The 21385-nt window shown below is 30.9% G+C and overlaps 4 protein-coding genes and 1 long non-coding RNA gene across 6 annotated transcripts; 2 read left to right on the forward strand and 3 right to left on the reverse strand.

Moving 5' to 3' along the window:
• Nucleotides 1-8: 8 nt before the first annotated feature.
• LOC103833549 (uncharacterized protein At1g43920, Chloroplastic-like) lies at nucleotides 9-3537 on the reverse strand. The gene is made up of 2 exons (XM_009109636.3): nucleotides 684-3537; nucleotides 9-563 (listed from the first exon to the last, which is right to left on the reverse strand). The coding sequence occupies exons 1-2, from the start codon at nucleotides 837-839 to the stop codon at nucleotides 276-278; spliced, it is 444 nt and encodes a 147-aa protein (XP_009107884.2). The 5' UTR covers nucleotides 840-3537; the 3' UTR covers nucleotides 9-275.
• A 2913-nt stretch (nucleotides 3538-6450) lies between these two features.
• Nucleotides 6451-8177, reverse strand: LOC117128350. Its single transcript, XR_004451651.1, has 2 exons — nucleotides 7127-8177; nucleotides 6451-6855 (listed from the first exon to the last, which is right to left on the reverse strand). It is a non-coding gene; the product is annotated as an uncharacterized LOC117128350 (long non-coding RNA).
• A 3583-nt stretch (nucleotides 8178-11760) lies between these two features.
• LOC103839775 (putative PAP-specific phosphatase, mitochondrial) lies at nucleotides 11761-14125 on the reverse strand. Of its 2 annotated transcripts, none has more exons than XM_009116264.3 (8): nucleotides 13895-14125; nucleotides 13619-13818; nucleotides 13304-13515; nucleotides 13085-13144; nucleotides 12585-12910; nucleotides 12278-12356; nucleotides 12129-12202; nucleotides 11761-12063 (listed from the first exon to the last, which is right to left on the reverse strand). In XM_009116264.3, the coding sequence occupies exons 1-7, from the start codon at nucleotides 13981-13983 to the stop codon at nucleotides 12140-12142; spliced, it is 1029 nt and encodes a 342-aa protein (XP_009114512.1). In that variant the 5' UTR covers nucleotides 13984-14125; the 3' UTR covers nucleotides 11761-12063; nucleotides 12129-12139. The 2 variants fall into 2 exon arrangements, with proteins under 2 accessions (XP_009114512.1, XP_009114511.1); XM_009116263.3 differs by having other exon boundaries at nucleotides 11763-12063; nucleotides 12152-12202.
• A 3454-nt stretch (nucleotides 14126-17579) lies between these two features.
• On the forward strand, nucleotides 17580-18308 carry LOC103839929. Its single transcript, XM_009116416.2, has one exon. It carries the CDS (start codon nucleotides 17580-17582, stop codon nucleotides 18306-18308), a length of 729 nt encoding a protein of 242 aa, XP_009114664.2.
• A 1399-nt stretch (nucleotides 18309-19707) lies between these two features.
• On the forward strand, nucleotides 19708-20408 carry LOC103839776. Its single transcript, XM_009116265.3, has one exon. The coding sequence runs from the start codon at nucleotides 19923-19925 to the stop codon at nucleotides 20166-20168; it is 246 nt and encodes an 81-aa protein (XP_009114513.1). The 5' UTR covers nucleotides 19708-19922; the 3' UTR covers nucleotides 20169-20408.
• The last annotated feature ends 977 nt before the right edge of the window (nucleotides 20409-21385 follow it).

Here is a 21385-nt window from a genome sequence, read left to right on the forward strand (position 1 = left end):
ACTACCTCTTTTTTTTTCTCTTCCTGCTGTTTTAATTTGAAACTCTCAATGAAGATACTGTTGGTTATTATCTTTGTGTTTTCATCATGTTGTTTATCTTGATGGTCTGTTCATTGGTGTGTTCATTTGTCCTTCTATAAACAATCAAGAAGTAAAACATAAACCTTACTGAAACATAGTCTTAAAACATATCCTTACATGAACCATGAGTCTTATATAAACATAGCCTTACATAAACCTTACTGAAACCATTACCATTACATAAACAGAGTCTCCTAGTAGCTATTCAAAGACAACCCATCTGCTTTGTCAAACATGATCAACACAAGACATATTACAACGCCTAAATAAACCACCAGAAAACCCACTTTCATGATCACATTCAGCTTCTTAAGTTCATTGCTCGCCTTCCTGACATCATCTTTCAACTCTTCCTCCACGGTTTTCATGCGTTCGATCTCCATTTTAATTTTCATAACATCTGATGCAAAGCACTCAACTTTTGGCAATGCATCTTGAACCTCTTCGTAGACAGCTTCATCTACCCATTTATACAAGTGATCCTAGACACAAATCATGAACACAATCTTTATGTTCAAACAATTTCTCACTACCTAGCCATTGAAGCTTTATGTTCAACAATTTCTTAAACACAATCAATTGCAATCAAATTAAACACTTACATTTTGAAACGTTGGGCATCTAAAGAAAGTTCTTCCTGGATTGACCTTCGTTTTTGATGTGTATATCCCAGTTCTTCGACCACAGCCGCATTGCTCCGGGATACCACGAATTCCCATCGTATTCACAGACGAATCCTCAAAACCCGAACTCATCATGCGATACTCGAAGAAGGAAAAGTGAGAATCGAGATTCTTAAGGACGAGATCAAAGAGAATCGAGCTTGAATCGCAAACTGGATTTATGATTTTGGGAATTTAGGGTTTATACCAATCGAAGGAGAAAACGCCGTCGTTTCTTTTTGATTCATTTAACTTGGATTCAAAGAAAATAAAAGAAACTGTGTTCTTAAATCTATTGCAAAGTCCACTAGCTCAGTGGCAAAAATCCTACCATTAAACCCGAGTGCACGAGTTCGAGTCGATGGAAGCCCATCTTTTTAATAAAAAAGCTATATAAAACGCGTCGTTTCATTCATTTGTCTTTAAGTCGGATTCCAAGAGAATAAAATAAACTGTGTTCGTAAATTTATTGCAAAATCCACTAGTTTAGTGGTAAAAACCCTTACCATTAAACCCGAATACACGAGTTCGAGCCGTTAGAAACCCAGTTTTTTAATAACAAGGCTATATAAACGACGTTGTTTGTCTTTAATCAGACAAAGAGATGAAACGACGTCGTATACTTTAACATCCAAAATTAATGTCCGCTTAATTATCTGTTAACTCGGTTAACGGTGTGTTAATCTGGTCAGTCAATCACAAATTTCTTAATAAACAAAAAAAGTCAACAAAAGTTCAGGATTTTATTAGCTAGCTCATATGTCCAGGTTTTTTTAGCAATTTTCGTAAATTTCAGTGTTTTTTTTGGTCGAATTCTCATCGATAAATTGGAGAGTATGTATAAAAAAAGTTGTAAGTAAATTTTTGTTTTACGAAGAAAACATACAGAATACAATATTAAACAAAAAGATAACTCATTTCCGTAGCTAGACATAAAGATTATAGAGTATATACATATATATAGTTTTTGTTAACATATACGAATTTAATTCAGGACTGACAACGATAATAGTAATACAAGTAACTAGGCTATATCCTAACTGGATAAGTAATTAAACTATCATGAAGTGTTATTTTAAAACTAAGTATTGGAAGACTGAATCTAGATAATGAAGAAGATTACTGACCAAATGTCTGGAATTCTCACAATTTCAACTTCGAAAAGCATAGTCTTAATCTACATCTTAGGATTTTCCTTTTGCATTATAGGTAAATGATTTTAGGTTTTCATGTTTATTTCTTTCTGACAAACAGTTGAATAGTTCATCTAATCTATTAAAAGAAAAGTACAAAATAAAAAATTTAATCTATTAAAAAAAAAGTACAAAATAAAAATATTTTTTATTTTTGTAAGTTATTTACATTCCAATACCACTGATATATTTAATAAACATATTTTTAAGTTTCCTTTGTCTTTTACGATTAATAAATGTATGTCCTAATTCTGTTTCAAACTTAATCGTAAAAGATATGTAAATAATCAATCGACATATATTTACAAAAGGGAAATTTTGAAAAAAAAGAACAAAGTAACTATAGTCTTGTCCCCCTAGAGTTAAAACCGAAATTATTGTTTCTATAGTATAAACATTAATGAAAACCCACTTTAGTCTTTCCTAATTAACTTTAAAATACAATTAAAATTTAACTAAAACGAAAAAATAATAAAAGTAACATTTTATTAAGAAATAAAACATGTGCAGTGTTCAAAAACGCGTCTGTAGTCATCGGAAACGCGTGAAACGGTGATACACCGTGGCGTTTTGCTCTGATTCGGTTGTTTATGGAAAAATAAAAATAAAATGTCCATTGTTCTGTAGATTTGTTGTTCGAAATCACATGCTAGGTTATAGATCTGCTTAATTTGTGTAACAATCCACAGTATTAACAAGAAAAAACTATGAAATCGCAAAAAAAGAAAAAAGAAAACGGCAGCTAAAAATTGCAGAGTCCTAGGTTGAAGATGGGGTCACTTTTGTCTTTCCTATTTTATTTAATCTAGCACAAAAAAAAAACAGAAAAATGCCACAATGTCCCTTGAACCTGGGTTAAATGAGACTAGTAAACGGGCGCTAACCAATAGACCAGGAATAATCTCCGGGATACATTGACATATTCACAATATAACCTTATTTATACGTAAATGCCCTAAAACTAATTATGAAAAAGAGAAAAGGCCCCACGTTTTTGTTCAAATCGTTGTGGGCAATTAAGAAGACATAAATTTAGGAAACAACATTCATAAAAGGAAATAAAAAAAAGTTTTAATAGATTTAGTGAAAGTGTATTTTTATTTTATACTCCTCTTTTAATAGATTAGATGTCCTAAGTCTATTTTAAACAGAAAATGTCTAAATCTTAAAATTAACTCCACAAAATATTGCTATCAAATTAAATAAAAAGAATTCAATCTTTTGTATACAATTTATATTCGTGACTAAACATATAGTAGATAAATAATTAAATATTAGAAAACCTAAAATAAACAACGAGATTATTTTCATATATATACTATCACATATAAAAAATAATGCCATTTTTTCAATTAAAATCGTTAATAGAATATTTGAAACACGAATATTTCTCTTATAAAATTATTTCATTGTAGAAAATTAAATGTTCTATTACAAAATCATAATATAAAATCTTAACTAACCAAATATGATATAATCTAAAATATTTAAAATTATGTGGAATATTTTATCGTAAAATATTTTTCAAATTAATGTTTTTTAAAATAATGTGAAATATCTTATATATTAAAAGAGAAGTCACAACCTTGATTCATGTGTGATTTTTTTTAAAAATGGACCTAATGGATATATTCTTAGAAAGTCATGTTACATTTAATCCCTAATCTTATTATTTAAATTTTGGGCATACAAGAAATTTTTATTGGACTATCAATAATTGGATTTAAACAATAGATGATCCATTGGATTTATAGATAGTATAAATTAAATATATATAATTTAATATTGTAATATTATACTTCCAAATGTTAAATATTTAAATATTTATCGATGTTAACTTTTAAAATTATAAAGATTTTTTTTTTAATAACAAAAATCATATTATCTAACAATGATTAATCTTTACTAACTTAAACCAATGAAAACAAATTTTAAACTATATAGTTTATTTTAAAAATTAAACAAAAACCAAATGTGTAATTATTTACTTGATAATATAAATCTATGAAGCAAAAAGTTTAATTTTTAAAAAACTTTCTAAATTTGTGAAATGTTATAATATTTTTGAGTATAACAATAAAACAATATTTTACTAATCTTTATATATATATAGTTACGATTTTAATAATGAAATAATAATCCTAAAATATATATATATATAGAAAAAATACAAATACATGTGAAAGTTTGTAACAATCTATTCAATGAAAAAAATATACTGTAAACTTATTATGCTTTAAAAATTGATAGACACATATATATTGTAGAGAAAAAGACTAGGATAGCACCAAACCAAGTTTTTGTTCCCAAAGTAGCACTCAAAGCTCAAAGTCACAAAAATAGGTTTCATTAAAGAGGTAAATATACATTTATACCCTTTGGGTTAATTAATCTAAACCTTAGGGTTTAGAGTTAAGGGGTGGGGTTTTGGAATTAGGGTTTAAAATTTTATAAAAAATAAATACTAAAATAAAAAATAAAAATTTTAAAAACAGTTTCAAAAAGTATTTTTAAATTATAAAAAGAAAATTTGAAAAAAAAAATAAAAAAAATTTCGAAAAAAAGTTTCAAAAAAAAATTATAAAAATTTCGAATCTGAAAATATATAATCTGAAACTATAAAAAAAATTCTTTTTTTCATTTTTTTTATTTTTATTTTATTTATTTTTATTTATTTTTGTTTGTTTATTTAATTTTAAATCAAGGGTATTAGAGATATTTTACCCTTTAATGAATGTCATTTTTGTGACTTTCTCCTTCTAGTGCTATTTTTGAGACATAAACTTCAAAATGTGCTATTATTGACAATTGCCCTATATTGTAATATATACCAATTTATAATTGAAAATAAAATATTTATATAAAAATAAATGAAAACAAAAACCATGTGCGGTTGCGCGGGTCGAGATCTAGTTTTTTCTTAAAATAGCATCCAATACATAACTATTTATTCCTAAGAACTAAAAATGTTTAAAACACATGCAAATAATCAGTTAAAATCACCAACTGGAACATTATTATGTAAAATAAAAAAAATATTTATAAATATGTATTTTTACGCATATTTACATTATTGATTCTATTAGAAATAAAATATAACAAAAAAATATATAAAATTGGCTAATATTTTTTTTTTTTGAAAACAAAATAAAATATTGTCGATCTTTCTTATCAAATTGTGTGTTTAAAAAGTACATATTAATTAAAAAATTATTTAATATTGATAAGTTTTTTATATATATGTATATATGTATTATATTCAGTTTTATAAAATAAATGTTGGACAATATAAAAGTTAAATAAAATATGTACACGGACGTGTGGGTCAAAAACTAGTTTGTAATTAAAATAACGGTTATTTTTACATTTAACACACAATTTAATTGATACAAAAAAACCCCCACTCATTAGTCATAGATCAATTGAATTATTTAGTAACTACAGATCCAGACCAATATAGTATACTTAATGAATGGATCTGGAGGATATGATTTTGTGCCTAATTTCAGGAGAACAATTCTTTCGAATATTCCAAGTTTCCACCAGACAAAAGCATCCAAGCAATAGAAACACATACATACACAAGATAGTTAATTTAACGACAAAATGTTCTAATAATCAGGATTAACGATATGTATTTCGATTAATTTATTAGCACTGAGAGGAATAATCATCGAATCACTGTCGAATTTACGTTATTATACTATAATTAACAACTATATTTAATTATAATTAGTATTATTATGTTATACATATCGTTCCTTACCATATTCAAGAACCTGTCGGGTCTAACGACAAATGAGAACTTCACAAGAGGAAATTACGTGAATGAACAGCGCATATTAATTTATGAAAAAGGAGGATAAAGTTATATTACTTTACTATAATTAAAGGAATAACCAAATATAATAGATTAGATAATAGCTAGTGATCCTATATTAGTTTAGGGTAGTAACCTGTCAAGGAGACTTTGCTTGCCCATGAACTTGCCACAAAGAGTAGCCTACGTGTTACTTGATACTTCATATAGTTGACTAAATCTGTTGATAATGTTTTAAGCCTTAGAAAAAATAATTACAGACATGTGTGCCGTGAATATTTGACCTATAAATCAGTATTGTAATGTTTGATCACTACAAGAAAAAGTCTCTATGCCGACAGCAAAATTTATTGGAAATTAGTCGGAGTTCATGATTTCCGAGACGTTTCCGACAATCAATAATTGGTCGGAGTTTGAGCGTCGGAAAATGACGTTCATCGTCAGTTTGTCGGAAACTTAGCGACGAAATTCTTCTCTCGGATTAATCTCGGAAATGGTTGTCGGAAAGAGACGAGGCGTTCCCGACTATGTTATCATCGACAAACAGGGTTGTCAAAATGTTGACGGTGATCTCCGAGAACTTGCCGACAAATCCAAAAAAAAATTATTAAAAAAAAAATATATCGGAGCCGAGCCGAAGCCTAGCTCAACTAAACCACACCAAAGTCCCGGTTTAGTTTCCTAACCATGACTGTGGCAGCATATACATGTGTATATAACTATATATATGTTCAAAAAAATAACATGTGTATACAAACTATATATAATACATTATACATATATACCACCCTTATTGGAGATTAGAATCGGTTTACCAAAATTGGAATTCAAAAAACCAAAACAAAACCGGATACCTACAAGACCTTAGCCACCGAAGAAGAAAATGTCGTCGTCCACCAGATCTGCCACCGTGAAGCTCTAGCCGCCGCCGGAATCAACGCTGCTAGGAGAATAGTTCGTGGTGGAGGAGACAATTTTGCAAGCCAACCCATTCCTACAATAGAGCCGCCGGTTTCCTCCATCAACAAACATCCCCAAACTCGTCAGATCTGCCAAACAAATTTATGTTTCTGTTGAGAGTTGATTCCTTGAGTAAGTCCTGCAAGTGAAGAAGATGAATCAGTCAGAATAAGAACAACGAAATAAGACGAAGATAATCAAAGTTGTAAGTGGAAGAAGAAGAAGAAGACACAAGTCAGAACAACAAAACAGAGAAACAAAAACAGAGAAAAAGAGAGTTCGAGAGTAAGAACGAGAAGAGATACAAACAGGTCCTGAGCTAAAATACAACAGTTTCCATATAGAAACTTATTGGAGAAGGGAGATTTAAGAAATGAATGAACTCGAAAACCAACAAAACTATCACATACCGAGAAATTAGTGGGATTGGTTGTCGTCGATCTCGTCTCGGAAACTATTACGATGGTTTACCGTCAATTTCTCCGACAAATTTTTGAGGCTTCCTTGTCGTCGGTGATTTCCGAGAGGATATCAACAATTCTCCGAGGGATGAAATTTCTCGGAAACTTTTTTCTTTTATAACCACAAAATTCCGACGATATGAACTGACAAAATTCCGACAAGTTCTGTTCATCGGAATTTACCGAGAACTTTCTGATACAATTGATATTTTCTCGGTAATTTCTCACAAAGACCAAGCAAATCTTCTGATAATTCACTTTCTCAAAAACTTTTGTCGGAGTTGGCATTGTTTTCTTGTAGTGGATTAATTATATAATAAAAATATATCGATTAGAAACTCACTACGGATAAAAACACTGACGACGTCGAGGAAATCCAGATTAGATAGTAAACATCAGCGATTTCATTGTTTTTAATAACTCTTATAAATACTCGCTGCCTGTATTTAGGCCACATGGACAAAAGAGTTAGGCAATAATAGAGCATGCAGCCACATAAATGCGATCTTTACCTAATTTTCTTCATATAAAATATGATTGATTTGTGTATATGTTATAAAATAAAATCGTCACGTAGAGATTACTGTCCCATTTTTCCATATCTTTGTTACGTAACAAACGAAGCCCTTTGAATCCTAAATAGTTGAAAGGTGAAGGCAAATGCATGCCAATAAGCCACACATTCATATTGCCATACACATTATATATTTATATATCGATTATTATACATAAAATTCACCTATATAGCTATAATATGCGACATAATATTGGAATGGTAGTTGATGGGCCAGTGCCACTTCATGTACATGTACGTAAGAATCTATCCACGTTATATTAAGTATTAGTATCGTATTATAATATACACTAGAATAAGACCCGCGCCTTGCGCGGGATTAAATTATTATTTTTATTATATTTTGGAGAATGAAACAATAGTTTAGCTTCATTTGGATTACGGGTGTTCAATCCGGATATCGGGTTGGTTTCGGTTCGGTTCGGTTTTTTTCGGTATTTGGTTAGTAAAATATAACTACTATTCTAAATCAATATTTACTTTAACTTTAGTCTTTCACATACTTTTGAAAGATTTCAACTGGACGACTAAATTGATCAGTCAATCTTGTTGCTTTAAATCATTAGTGTATATATATATATATATATATATATATATATTTATATATATATATATATTATTTAGTTTGAATATTTATTAAATAAAAATTCATATGCGTTATATTTTATGATCATTTGTAACTTATTATAACAAAAAAATAATCTATTGATCACAAAATTTTCAGAGTGGGAATATTCAAATTTCTAATAATATATAGACGTTTTGAAAAATTCAAATATAACATATAAGAAAAAATATAAATGTTTTTATTATATATTTAATGTGATTTTTTAATATCTTTCAATAATATAAAATTAAAAAAAAGAACTAACATACCAAAATTGTTATCAAATATTTATTATTCATAATAATTAATTTTCATATATACGTTAATCATATTAGGTAATTTCGTAGCTTCTAATTAAGGAAAGTGCAAAAAAAAATTTGGTAGATTATTTATCAATTCGATAGTTAGTTTAATAAAAAATATAATGTAAGTCAAGATGGACCAACCTATTTTTCTAAGAATAATATATTTTATATAGTCATTATTAAATGAGAATTTATAATCATACAGTTCTATGATCATTCATATCATTTTATAACTGAATATTTAAATCATCGATAACAAAATTTTCAATGTAAAATCTTTAATAAGTTTATAATTTATAAATGTTTTTGAAAATTCATTGAAAGTTTTAATATTAAAATATTTATGTAATCTTATGGTATATAGTATAATCTATATATATATATATATATATATGTTTTATTATTAAATGATATTTTTTACTCATATGGTTTTAAAATAATGTGTATCTTCTTATAATATTAAATAAAAGTTCATATTAATACAATTTTATGATCATTTGTAACTTATTATGACAAAAAAAATAATCTATTGATCACAAAATTTTCAGAGTGGAGATCTTCAAGTTTCTAATAATTTAAGATGTTTTGAAAAATTCAAAATATAACATATAGAAAAATTAAAAATGTTTTTATTATATATTTAATGTGATTTTTAAATATATTTTAATAATATAAAATTAAAAAAAGAACTAAGATACAAAAATTGTTATCAAATATTTATTATTCATTATAATTAATTTTCACATATACGTTAACCATATTAGGTAATTTCGTAGCTTTTATTTAAGGAAAGTGCAACACATTTTTTGGTACGTTATTTATCAATTCGATAGTTAGTTTAATAAAAAGTGTAATATAAGTTAAGATGGACCAACCTATTTTTCTAGAAATAGTATATTTTGTATAGTTATTTATTAAATAAGAATTTATAATCATACGGTTCTATGATCGTTCATATCGTTTTATAACAAAATATTTAAATCATCGATAACAAAATTTTCAATCTGAAATCTTTAATAAGTTTATAATTTATAAATGTTCTTGAAAATTCATTGAAAGTTTTAATATTAAAATATTTATGTAATCTTATGGTATATAGTGTTTAATATATATATATATATATATATATATATATATATATATATATATATATATATATATATATATATATATATATATATATATATATTTATTTTATTATTAAATGATATTTTTTACTCATATGGTTTTAAAATCATGTGTATCTTCTTATAATAAAAATGTTAAACCATTGATCATTAATTTTTAACATAATAATTTTAATAGTTTTAGTCATTTATTATCGTTTTTAAAAATTCAAAATATAACATATACGAAAAAATCTAAATTTTATTCTTATAGCTAATTTGATTGTTTAATTTATTTTAATAATATAAAATTAAACAAAAAAATGATGGAGGAGATATACATTGTTATCAAATCTTTATTATTAAACTCATTAATTGTCATATATATATTAGTCATTTATGGTAATTCCGTAGGTTTTATTTAAGGAAAGAAAATATCATATCATATCATTATATCATATAGTTTGACCAACTTATGTATCTAACAACATATAAAAATCGAATTTGGACCTACTTATTTTTCAATTGAATGTAATTGACTACCTAATTGAGTGCCACCTATACATTGGGGCCTCTTTTAATTAATACAAAATTGAGGTTACATCTTTTCAAATGTTCCTCAATTAATATATAAGGGATTTGATTAATAAACTTTTAGAGGTTCTAACAGAGTTGATGCTGAGAATTAAAATAGCCATTACAGAATTTAGTGGAAAGACAAAGACATTCGTTCTCTCGAGAAATGACTAGAAAAAAATCAAAGATTTTAACTGTTTCACAATTGTTTTATCTGTACTTTACTCTCTTTATATGGAAATTCCTAAATTAAGATCAACTTAAGTTTATAATAACTTAGAAAAAAGTATAACAAGGAAAGATATGGCCAATTTCAAAAAGATGAAAATGAAAGCTAAGAAAGATATGTAAATATATGTTTTGATGGGGAGAAAAACTAGGATATCCCACTTCCATTTGTCCATATTTAGATAACAATTTTTATTTATGGATAAACATTTGACCACGTTCATTAAAGACCACACCCATGAAGAACCATGTTAATATGGATTACTTACGGGGTCTATTACAGGCCATATAAATTTTTTTACTATAATACAAATATGTATAGGGATCATTTAAGTATTCAAAACTAAATATATGAAACTTGTTTTTGTAGTTTTAGTGGGAAAACAAGATTTTATGATTTTAGCAGAAAATATGTTTTGCGGTTTTAACCAAAAGTTTGTTTGACGGGAAATCTCGATTTTGCGATATTAGTAGAAAAGCTCTATTTTACGATTTTGGTGGAAAATTTTGGTTTAGCAATAAAATTTTATTTGTCGAGAAAATTCGTTTTTTTAGAAAATTTTGATTTTGTGATTTTGGCAAAAATATTTTTGATTTTGCGGTTTTAACAAAAATATAATATTATGATTTTTTGTGAAAAAAATGTTTTACGGGGGTCTAGGCGAAAAATTGTTTTGCGGTTTTGGTTTCTTAAAACTCTTATTTTCTCAAATTTGATTTAATTCAAGACTCTGTTTGTTTTAAATTATTGGACGGACCATTTTTATATTATTCAAACCGCTGAAGTCTACAGTATGAATGGTCCTGTGACTTTTGTTCAATTATAGCACGCGGTCTAAATGGATGTGACTAAATTAGGTCTATTTATATCCGGACATGATTGAACGGCTCATGGTAGCCATCCATTTGACTGCTATACTAAAAAAAAAAAAAGAGTTGTTTCATTTCATATCAATTTTTTCGTGACTTTAGTCTATTTGTGGACAATTTAATTCACTTTTAATCACAGAGCATATGTTGTTCGAATAAAATCTCTTAAATCCACAACTTAATTAAAATTTTGCGATCCGTGAAATTCAAGTTCAACACCAAGGTTTATTTCCTCCAGTAATATATTCAAACTTTGGAAAAATTTATCCCGAGTCTTTCCCAAACTATATAACAATATAACTAATTATAAATGCAGGTATGATGAACTTTCAAATTTACTAAAAGAAGGATATGGTCAATTTCTCACATAAAGGCAAACAAAGAGACTATGGAGACATGAAGTTATAATCACATTTTAGTGTGTAAAAAATCATATAAACTCTTTAGTGTAGAGTGAGTAGTCATATAAATCAAAGTGTTGGGGAAGCAGAAGAGATCATCTCAAGAAGCTGATGATGTAAACTTCCGTTGCTAACCACAACACCACCGGCCGGAAAAATGATCCTCCTTTCAGATTGATCTTCCTCCAGATTTATATCAACTCCTTCCCAATCTGTTACCTGAGAGACAAAGAGACACTATTATGTCTCAAGAACTTAAAGACAAACGATGCTTTGTTTTTTACTTTGTCAAGAATCATTCAGTAACCTTTCCTCCGGCTTCATGAACGCATATGATCCCAACAGCATGATCCCAAGACTACATGTTTTAAGAGTGAAACAAATAAGAAGAACCAAGATTTAACTGTGCCTGTGCGTGGATATGTATGAGTACCTTTATCGTTCGCTCAGTTCTTGCTCGGAGAAGAAACACCGATGCTCTACCAGAAGCTATCATCAAGTACTTGCACAAACTGTACAAAGAGACAAGAAAAAAACTGATCTAAGTACCTTACATGCAAGTGCTAAGTTTGTCAAATATTTGTTGACGAACAGTTTCTGAAGAACACTTTGAAAACATTCAAAAACCGGTTAGCTAAAGGATACACTCATTAAAAATGTTTTGTTAATTCGAATAAATTTAACACTCATTCAAAAAAAAAGAAAAAAAAAAGAGAGATAGTGAGTGGATGGATGGATACCTTCCACAACATGTGGGCAAAAGCCGAATCTCATTACCATGCAAGTCACCTGAATCTATTTTTGTGTCGAACAGACCAGAGAGTGGAAGTGATTCCCAGGGTTGGCTATCTTGAATACAAAACCGAGCCTTGTTCACTAAACCACATGCATCAACAAAACGCCTTGTCCAATCACCTGATACTTGCAAATTTTTGGTCCACGTTCCACAGCCAATATGAGAGAGCATTAAAGTACCGGTGGTTCCATCAGAAGAGTCACCAGGCCAGTTTGGACAGCCCATGACCCCTAGCACAATTTCATTATCTACAACAAGGGCCAATCCTACCTGAGATTTGTTGTATATAGAATAATATCAGAAACATGTAAATATATTGATTGTATCTTTGTTCATGGCTCAGAACTTTTAGTAGTGTTTTTTTTTTATATATCAGTAACTCTTAAAAGAACCATTTTTGAAACAGTGAAAAGGAAATGAGAATCGCAGGCTAAAGAGACATACCACATATAAAGCATCGTCTCCTTTAAGGAACCCTCTAGTGCCATCTATTGGATCCAAAACCTGCACAACATTCATAGTATTAATTACTGAGCTGAGTGCATCATTTTCCATATTAGTTTGCAATACATCAAACCTAGAGTATCACTCTTCTCTCATTCCAAAATTTGCAAGCTTTAAGATGACAATCTATATAGATAACGGTTAGAAATGTAACATTACCCAATAAGTAGCAGGTTTGTTGCAAAAAGTATAAGCATCTTTGCCACCTCTGTCAATAGCTTCTAGTACATCAGCATCAGACAAGCGATCATCTCCAACGCTTGCTTTAGCGATGACTTCACTAACAACAGAGCTCACAAGATTGTTCTCACGCAAGAAAAGAGAGTCTTCTTCAGCGACCAAAGGTATTGAAGGAAACAGTTTCGATAGCTCTGCAAATCCAGACATAAAAAAAAAAAAAAAAGTGTCGGAATCACTTTAAACCCTTTGGTTCTGTAATAAAGAAAAAGTCTAATTCTTTTTTATTGTTCTTACCTAAGCTGACTAAAGCTTGCACTCCGAAGTCTGCAATTGTAACTGGTGTCTGGTCATTCTTCTCGAGAATCTTGTCTTTGGAAGAGAAAAGCGATCTCTTTACATCGACACAGAGGCGACAAGCTCTGTCAACAGCATCAATAGCGGCTTCGAGCTCTCTGTGATACTTAGCTTGATGCTTCGGAAACGGGAGATTAGCCCTGAGAGAGACGCAAAGACGAAAACGATTTGTGTTGGGAGAAGTAGAAGCAGATGAGGAATCCGATTTGAAGATACCTTACTGTGAAGTGTCTGCTGCGGGGAGGATTGAATACCGGTGAGAATCTAACGGCGGAGAAACGAGCTCCGGTGTCGAGAATGTGCATCGCGGCTGATGCTAAACCGGTAAAACTAAACCGGTTTTGATTTGATAAAATGAGCGGTTCTAGGTTCGTTATCGAGTGAGTGAGTGATTTTATTTTTAGTGATGTGGATAAAAGATAAATGGGCTCTACTTGTTATTTTTTTTGTTGGGTTCAGATTAATTAATAAATAGACTTCTAATTAAAAATCAAACGTGGGCCTAAAATGAATGACAGAAACCAAGCAAGCCAAACTTATGAGGTATTTGAAGCCCAATAACTTAATTCCCACACATAGAATAACTAGAGCGCCCACATAGGGATAGTACACTTAAAAAAGAACTATATAGAACCAAGCTACTGGTGTTAAAATCAAACCAATTGTTAAGACCAGACCTAAAGACCATCCGCAACAGCGGTTTTAGCATAATCCTTAGGGGTTAATCTTTAAGTTAAATTAATATAATATTGGTAAAAAGGGCAAATAAGCTAAGGAATGATCCGTAATTAAGGATTAAATTGGGGTGATCCTTAGTGACGTGGTATACGCATTTAGCGCGTTGAGTGAAGGGTCTCGCGTCTTCTTTTCATTTAGTCTCAACACGCGAAAAAAAAATAACAGAGGAGGTGACAAAGGCGATTTTGCTCTCGAAGGTGAAGAACACTAATCGAAGGGTTCTCGACGATAAAGAGGTTAATCGAAGGGTTCTCGATGCAATCGAAGGTAAATCAAAAGGTTCTCTCGTTAATTTATTGATTTACGCTAGGTTTCAAATTCTGTTCCTCGCAAATTAGGGTTCGGATTTGGGGTTTCAATCGATTTATTCAATTTTTCGCAAATTAGGGTTCGGATTTGGGGTTTGAAAACGGTTTTTGTTTGAATCGATTCGTGGATTATTTTATTTCAAATGATTGGTTTCAAAATTATAAGGGTTTAAATCGATTGGGGGATATTTTAGTTTTTGGTAAGGGTCTGAAAATGATTACGCTTTCAATTGATTCCGGGTATACAGTGGAGTAATTTGCTTCTCTTATGTATTAACGCCTTTGTTTCTCTGCTTTCAGGTAAAGGAAAATGGGTCGATATAGCTACAGCCAGCCTTCATCTTCAAAGGAGTACGATATAGATATAACTTCGCTTCTTCAAGCGGAAGCTGATCTATACTCCGACGATGCTGAAAGTAGGCACAACATAGCGGAGCCGGTTGAGTACCCTCCTCAACCTGAGAGTGATGATGGAATCCCCAAGACCTGCTACTGTGGTGGTGAGGCATTTGTTGAAACTTCTTACACAAGCAAAGATCCAGGGAGAAGGTACTTCAGTTGTGAGAATGCGGATGATGGAGACTGCTATGTGTGGAAATGGTGGGATGTGGCGGTCATGGAGGAGTTGCGTGACCATCAGAGATAACTTAGGGAGCTTAAGGATCAAGCTTATGAGAGTGACGAGAAACTGGTTAAGGTAGAGAAGATTGTGGGGGAGTTAGCTAAGAAGAAAACCGGGATTGCAAATGGCTATTCATTGCTTGTTTGTGTGTTGGTTAGTGTAGTATTTCTAATATGTATGGTGGTCATGTTCAAGTGGGTTGCAGAGAAGGACAACGTCGTAACATAGAGCCTGGTTAGTGTCGTTCCTTCTTCATCTTATTTTATTTTCATATTTTCTTGAAAAACTTTTGACTCTTTTATCTCATGTCTGTTCAGGAAGAGCTTCAAGAAGAGGTTCAGAGGATGAAAATGCGACTGTCTGACCTTTAGAAGGTAATGTACAAACAACTTCCAACCCTCATTTCTTTGAGTAATCAAAATGCTTGAGTATATGTTATTGCATACTAGTAATTAAAAGTCATGTTGTAGCTATAAATGCATACTAAACCACCATTTAATTGACTGTAACTGCATTTTGCAAACAACCACTTCATTAAATTATAGCTAGCTGTTTTGATAAGACTGTTTTCTACTAGGAGTAATTGTAGAATCCCCTATTTAATCCTACTGGTTAGTCGCTGTAGAATCACAATTACTTCTTCCCAAATGGCAACTTCCTCTAGTTTTGTTAACCTTTTAGCGAGCCAAGAGTCAGTTGACCTTGAGTCTTTAGTTTAGTACTCAATCTCCGCAAGAGTCAAATGTGAAAGAGAGAAGAAAGTGGTCTGTCAAAGAGGATTTAGTCCTCGTTGGTGCTTGGCTCTTCCAAGTTTTATGTTTGTGTATGTCACGGGTAGTCTTTAATCAAGTCAGAACCAAGTCACGGGTTTTATTTTTATGTTTGTGTATGTCACGGGTAGTTCTAAGTCAGAACGTAGTCACGGGTGGTGGTTTTATTTTGTTGCTTTATGTATCGAAGTTGGCTTTATAAAGTCGGGTTGTAGTCTTCCTCTTCTTGTACTCAAACTTGAAACCGGATGTATGAAATTTCTTTTCTCTTCTTCCACATTCTGTACTACTATCTCATCGTTCACTCTACACACTTTCTTTTATAAACATATCAAAGGCATCAACCGACACTCCAAACTCTCCACACTATGTTGAGTGTCTCTCCACACTCTGTTGCGACACTCTCCACACTCTGTTGCGCCACTCTCCACCACTTACGTCCGGTTTGTGTTCTGTCAACAGGGAGAGAAAGAGTGCTCTTATTAGACCTGTATTTGGTTTAGTGATCGATCAACCATACCCTCACTAGACATACTCTCGACACTACAAACTCTTCACACTTTGGTAACTATTTAATTGAATCAATTTCATGTTTTGTTATTTTCATTTATAGTCATTGGATATTCATTACCGAGTAAAACTTTATTTAAAACAAACAAAAGTGTGGAACTCTTAATTTGACATTATTAAAGGCATCAACCATCTCATGAGTTAAACTCTTAATTTGATAAAAACTCTAAATTTGATTTGTATTTTTTTTTAAACTATAAACATGATCTACACAAGTTTGATTAGTATTTTCTTTATTTTTAAAACTCTAAACTTGATAAATAAACCTGATTAGTAATTATTTTTTAAAAAAGTTAAACATGCTTCATAAACCTGATTAGTAAATTAATTTTTTTTTGAAAAGGAAAGATAGCCAATTATGGCAGATGAAGTCGATTGAAGATTAGATGCGGTTTTGGATGAGGCTTTTGATGAATATTTTGAAGATACATACACCAACATCGTAAACAACCAAAAAAAGAAACAGAGTAAACGTGCATATGTCGAACGAAACCGAGAAGAGGGCCATACCCGTCTATGGAATGACTACTTCAGTGAAAATCCAACATTTCCGCCTCATTTATTCAGACGATGTTTCCGCATGAACAAAGTAGTATTCATGCGTATTGTCGATCGCCTCTCAGAAACTTTTCCATTCTTTCAACAAAGAAGAGATGCTACCGGAAGATTAGGTCTATCTCCACTACAAAAGTGTACGGCAGCACTTCGTATGCTTGCTTACGGCTGACGCCGTTGACGAATATCTCCGACTTGGTGAAAGCATGGCACTTTCATGTTTAACCAATTTCACAGAAGGCGTAATCCAGTTATTTGGAGATGAGTATCTACGAAGACCCACTCCATAGGATCTTCAGCGACTGCTCGATATTGGAGAGATATGCGGCTTTCCTAGGATGATAGGAAGCATCGACTGTATGCACTGGGAGTGGAAAAATTGTCCAACCGCCTGGAAAGGACAGTTCACACGTGGATCAGGAAAGCCAACAATTGTCCTGGAGGCTGTAGCTTCACAAGATCTTTGGATATGGTACGCTTTTTTTGGTCCTCCATGTACCTTAAACGATATTAACGTCTTCGATCGAGCATCTGTTTTTGATGACATTTTACAAGGTCGAGCTCCAAGGGTACAATACGTGGTCAACAGACACCAGTATGGTTTGCCTTACTACCTCACAGACGGTATATATCCAAGATGGTCTACATTTATCCAATCTATCTCAAACCCTCAAAGTTCTGAAGAACAGTTATTTGCTAAAGCTCAAGAGTCAACCCGAAAAGATGTGGAGCGTGCTTTTGGAGTATTGCAAGCTCGATTTGCAATAGTTAAAAACCCGGCTATTTTGTGGGACAAGAGACAAATATGGATGGTTATGCGAACATGTATCATACTCCACAATATGATAGTGGAAAATGAACGCAATAGATACGCTCAGTGTGATATATCAGAGTTTGAAGAAGGCGAGTCGAGTAGAAGTTCAGAGGTGGATATGTCATTTACTCGTAGGCCTTCAAATCTCCGTACTATGCTTGAAATACGTAGTCAAGTTCGTGACCCACATATACATGAACAACTGAAATTTGATTTGATTCAAAATATTTGGAACAAGTTTGGTAATGATTAAAATGTTTAATTGTTGTATGTTTCTATTTTGTCATTTAATAAATAAAATTTTTAAATTTTATTGTTTTAAAAATTTTTTTTTTTGCTAAAGATTCCAAAACGGATAACACCATTGGACCAACATTTGGGATTAGAGTCCTTAACTATTCAAAAAAAAAATATATTAAAAAAAGGCTAAGGACTCCAATGATGGGTAAGCTCTAAATCTTACTGACCTTTTCTTCTTCTTTTTTACCAGCGAAGAAGTTAAATATGATCTTAAAATCTTTAAGATTAGGGTTCCACGCAAGAGTAGAGGAGTACTCAAACACATCTTCAACTTAAACTTCAATTTTCCTGTTATATTTTAACTTTAAAATTGAGTAAATAGTAAAATTATTCTAAAGAAAAAATAGAATAGAATTATAATAAACTCAACTATATTTAAAATCACCCAATTTTAAAAAGGAAAATAAATACTGCATATTGTAAGGAAGTTACATTAGGTTTAACTGTTTAAAACAACTAAGTGGCAGACAAGCTTGCCACTTTAGCACACATCCAAAGTTCTTTAACAATATAAAACAACTATTTGTCAATGTATCCACCACCAATTTGCTATTTCAATCATGTACAAACCGTTAATTAAATATGGCGGAAGTCGGACGTTTTTCTAAGGAAAAAAAAAATCAAATTTTGTAAAATACTGTCTAATTGTTGAGTAACTACTACATTAAAAGTGCACTATGAGAGCAATCATAGTTACATAATATCGTATTATCAATTACGTTTTAGACGATTTAGAATATAAGTCAATCATTAGTACAAATGTATAAACTATTAAAGACATGCTTGAAATCAAAACAAAAACAAAACCTTTGATCAAAGCAATGGTAGTCTAGTGATGACTAATTTCGGAACGGTGTAAAACTGTATGTGTTAGGTTTGATTTTTACTTGATTAGTCTGGATTTAAACTTGGACCCAACTAGTTTACCGAGTACTAAACAAAGAATCTAGTTACTCTTGACATTACTCACAAAGAATTTTAAATTCAGATTTGTTAATCTTGTACCAAATTCATTTTAAAATATTAAATATTTTTTTCTGAAACCATCGAGATTAGCAGATAAAGCATATAAAAAAAACTTTTGTCAAAGCGTAATAAGTGAAGTAAAACAAAATAAGTTACATCGTACATGGCAATTATGTCTAACGACAAACTAAAACATTCGTATAATTAATATTCATAGTTATCCAGATGAAAGCGACGCTGATAATAAAATATCTTCTAAAATGAAAACCATTTTCGAACAAGAGAGAAAGAAATAAAATATCCATTCCTCTCATCGATCATATCCTACACCAACAAGTCGCGAACCTTCCTTAACCGCCACGTGCCCGTCACTTATCAAGTAGCTATTCCATGATTCGTCGAGCACCCGGTTTTACCATCTAAGCCGGTTGTTTCTCCCAAATCTTGTAGCTCTCACTCACTGTACCTTCTCTATATAAAGCAATGATCTCTCACTCTCCAAAAAGAAAGAAGAAACTCATCTCTTGAGAATCTGAAAAGCCAGAGAAGAACTCAAAAAAACTTGAGGATCAGAAATTTATAATCTCGAAATCTGCGGCAGATGAACAGAGTGATTAATCAGTTGTCGGGAAAGTTAATGAAGGACAAGTGTGTTACCGGAAGTGGCGGCGGTGCAGTAAAAGAATCGGCGTCGCCGCAGAGTCCAGTCGCGACATCTTCGTCAGTGAGGAGGCTGAACGGCGATCTGGAGTCGAGGCGATTTGGAGGGGCGGCTAGCGAGAGACTGAGGCAGGCGGAGGAGTCTCTGAGGACGGTTATGTTTCTGAGCTGTTGGGGAGCTTGCTAGATCTGGTGGTGTAATATCAAAACACGTTCCTCTTTCCGCTTTGATTTTGAGTTTTTATTTTATTTTCTGTGTTTATTTTAAAGATGTTTGCTGTGAATATTTTTAATCTTTGTATAGCTGTTTGAGTTTCTGTAAATCAATGTACAAAAACGAAAATGGTTTTGTCTCTCACCAAATCACTTTTCTTAAGTTCTAAATTATGATGTGAATATACATGGTATAAAAATACATTATTCGATATCTTTGTTTTTTTTTTTAATTTAATTTGGCCTTTTTGAAAACTCCCATTAGGTGTCTGTTTAGCAACAATTTCCAACTCTAGCGTAAGATTCTCGGATAATATCAGATTCTCAAATTCATAATTATCGGATTGTTAAAACCTAATTTAAGTCAAATATTATAAAAAAAAATCATAAATGCTGAAAACAACCTAAATATTCAAGTCAAATCTAAAAGTCTAACCCACTTTCAGTCAAATGCAAAACCAACTTAAAAGGGTAGTGAAAATACTAGTTAACCCTTATGACCAAACAAAAAAACAGAAATGTATTTTACGTTTCTATCCTTCGGAAGTCTACACGTAATAAAAGAAGTCTACATATATATAGATTTTCTATGATGTCTACCTTATAAACTTATTTTATAGTCTACACTCTAATTTGATCTAATAATTTAATTTTAAAAATGTATAAAAATAATTATTGTGATATTTTTAACTAATCATCAATATAATGTATAATATGAACTAAATAAATTAAAATTTCATATAATTGAACAATTTTAAAGAATATATACTAATTTGGTTATCATGTGTTAGACAATGTTCATAGTTTAGAAACAAAATGTTCTTACATGTTATGTCTTTTAGTGGTTGATTTCATAGGGTTAGATTTTAGATTTTGTTTTTTTATTGTTTTGTTATCTTAAATCTGCATAGTAATGTTTAGTAGTTTATATTTTGTACAATTGAGACTTTTTGATTATCAAGCAAAACATTTAGCGTTTGAGATTTGTGGTTTAGGGTTTAGAGTTTCATAGACCTACAATAAAGTCAATTTATCTGCAGATGTCTTTTTCAGTCTATTTTATTGGTATTTACAAAAAATCTTAAATTTTAAATTAAATTTAGGGTATAGTAGACGTCTTTTTGGTCTACTAGGATACAATTGATTAATTTAGGGTATAGTAGACGTCTTTTTTAGTTTAATAAGACCTGA

This window comes from Brassica rapa, chromosome A09 (assembly GCF_000309985.2).
Source record: "Brassica rapa cultivar Chiifu-401-42 chromosome A09, CAAS_Brap_v3.01, whole genome shotgun sequence".
Classification (NCBI taxonomy): Eukaryota; Viridiplantae; Streptophyta; class Magnoliopsida; order Brassicales; family Brassicaceae; genus Brassica; species Brassica rapa.

Bases quoted from the DNA above. Each gene is read 5' to 3' on its own strand.
- LOC103833549 (XM_009109636.3), bottom strand. From the start codon at position 839: ATGATGAGTTCGGGTTTTGAGGATTCGTCTGTGAATACGATGGGAATT. The intron at 564-683 runs GTAAGTGTTTAA...ATTTGTGTCTAG, and splicing joins GATGCCCAACGTTTCAAAAT to GATCACTTGTATAAATGGGT.
- LOC103839775 (XM_009116263.3), bottom strand. From the start codon at position 13,983: ATGCACATTCTCGACACCGGAGCTCGTTTCTCCGCCGTTAGATTCTCA. The intron at 13,516-13,618 runs GTAAGAACAATA...CTGGATTTGCAG, and splicing joins GCAAGCTTTAGTCAGCTTAG to AGCTATCGAAACTGTTTCCT. The intron at 13,145-13,303 runs GTAATGTTACAT...AATGTTGTGCAG, and splicing joins ACAAACCTGCTACTTATTGG to GTTTTGGATCCAATAGATGG.
- LOC103839929 (XM_009116416.2), top strand. From the start codon at position 17,580: ATGATAGGAAGCATCGACTGTATGCACTGGGAGTGGAAAAATTGTCCA.
- LOC103839776 (XM_009116265.3), top strand. From the start codon at position 19,923: ATGAACAGAGTGATTAATCAGTTGTCGGGAAAGTTAATGAAGGACAAG.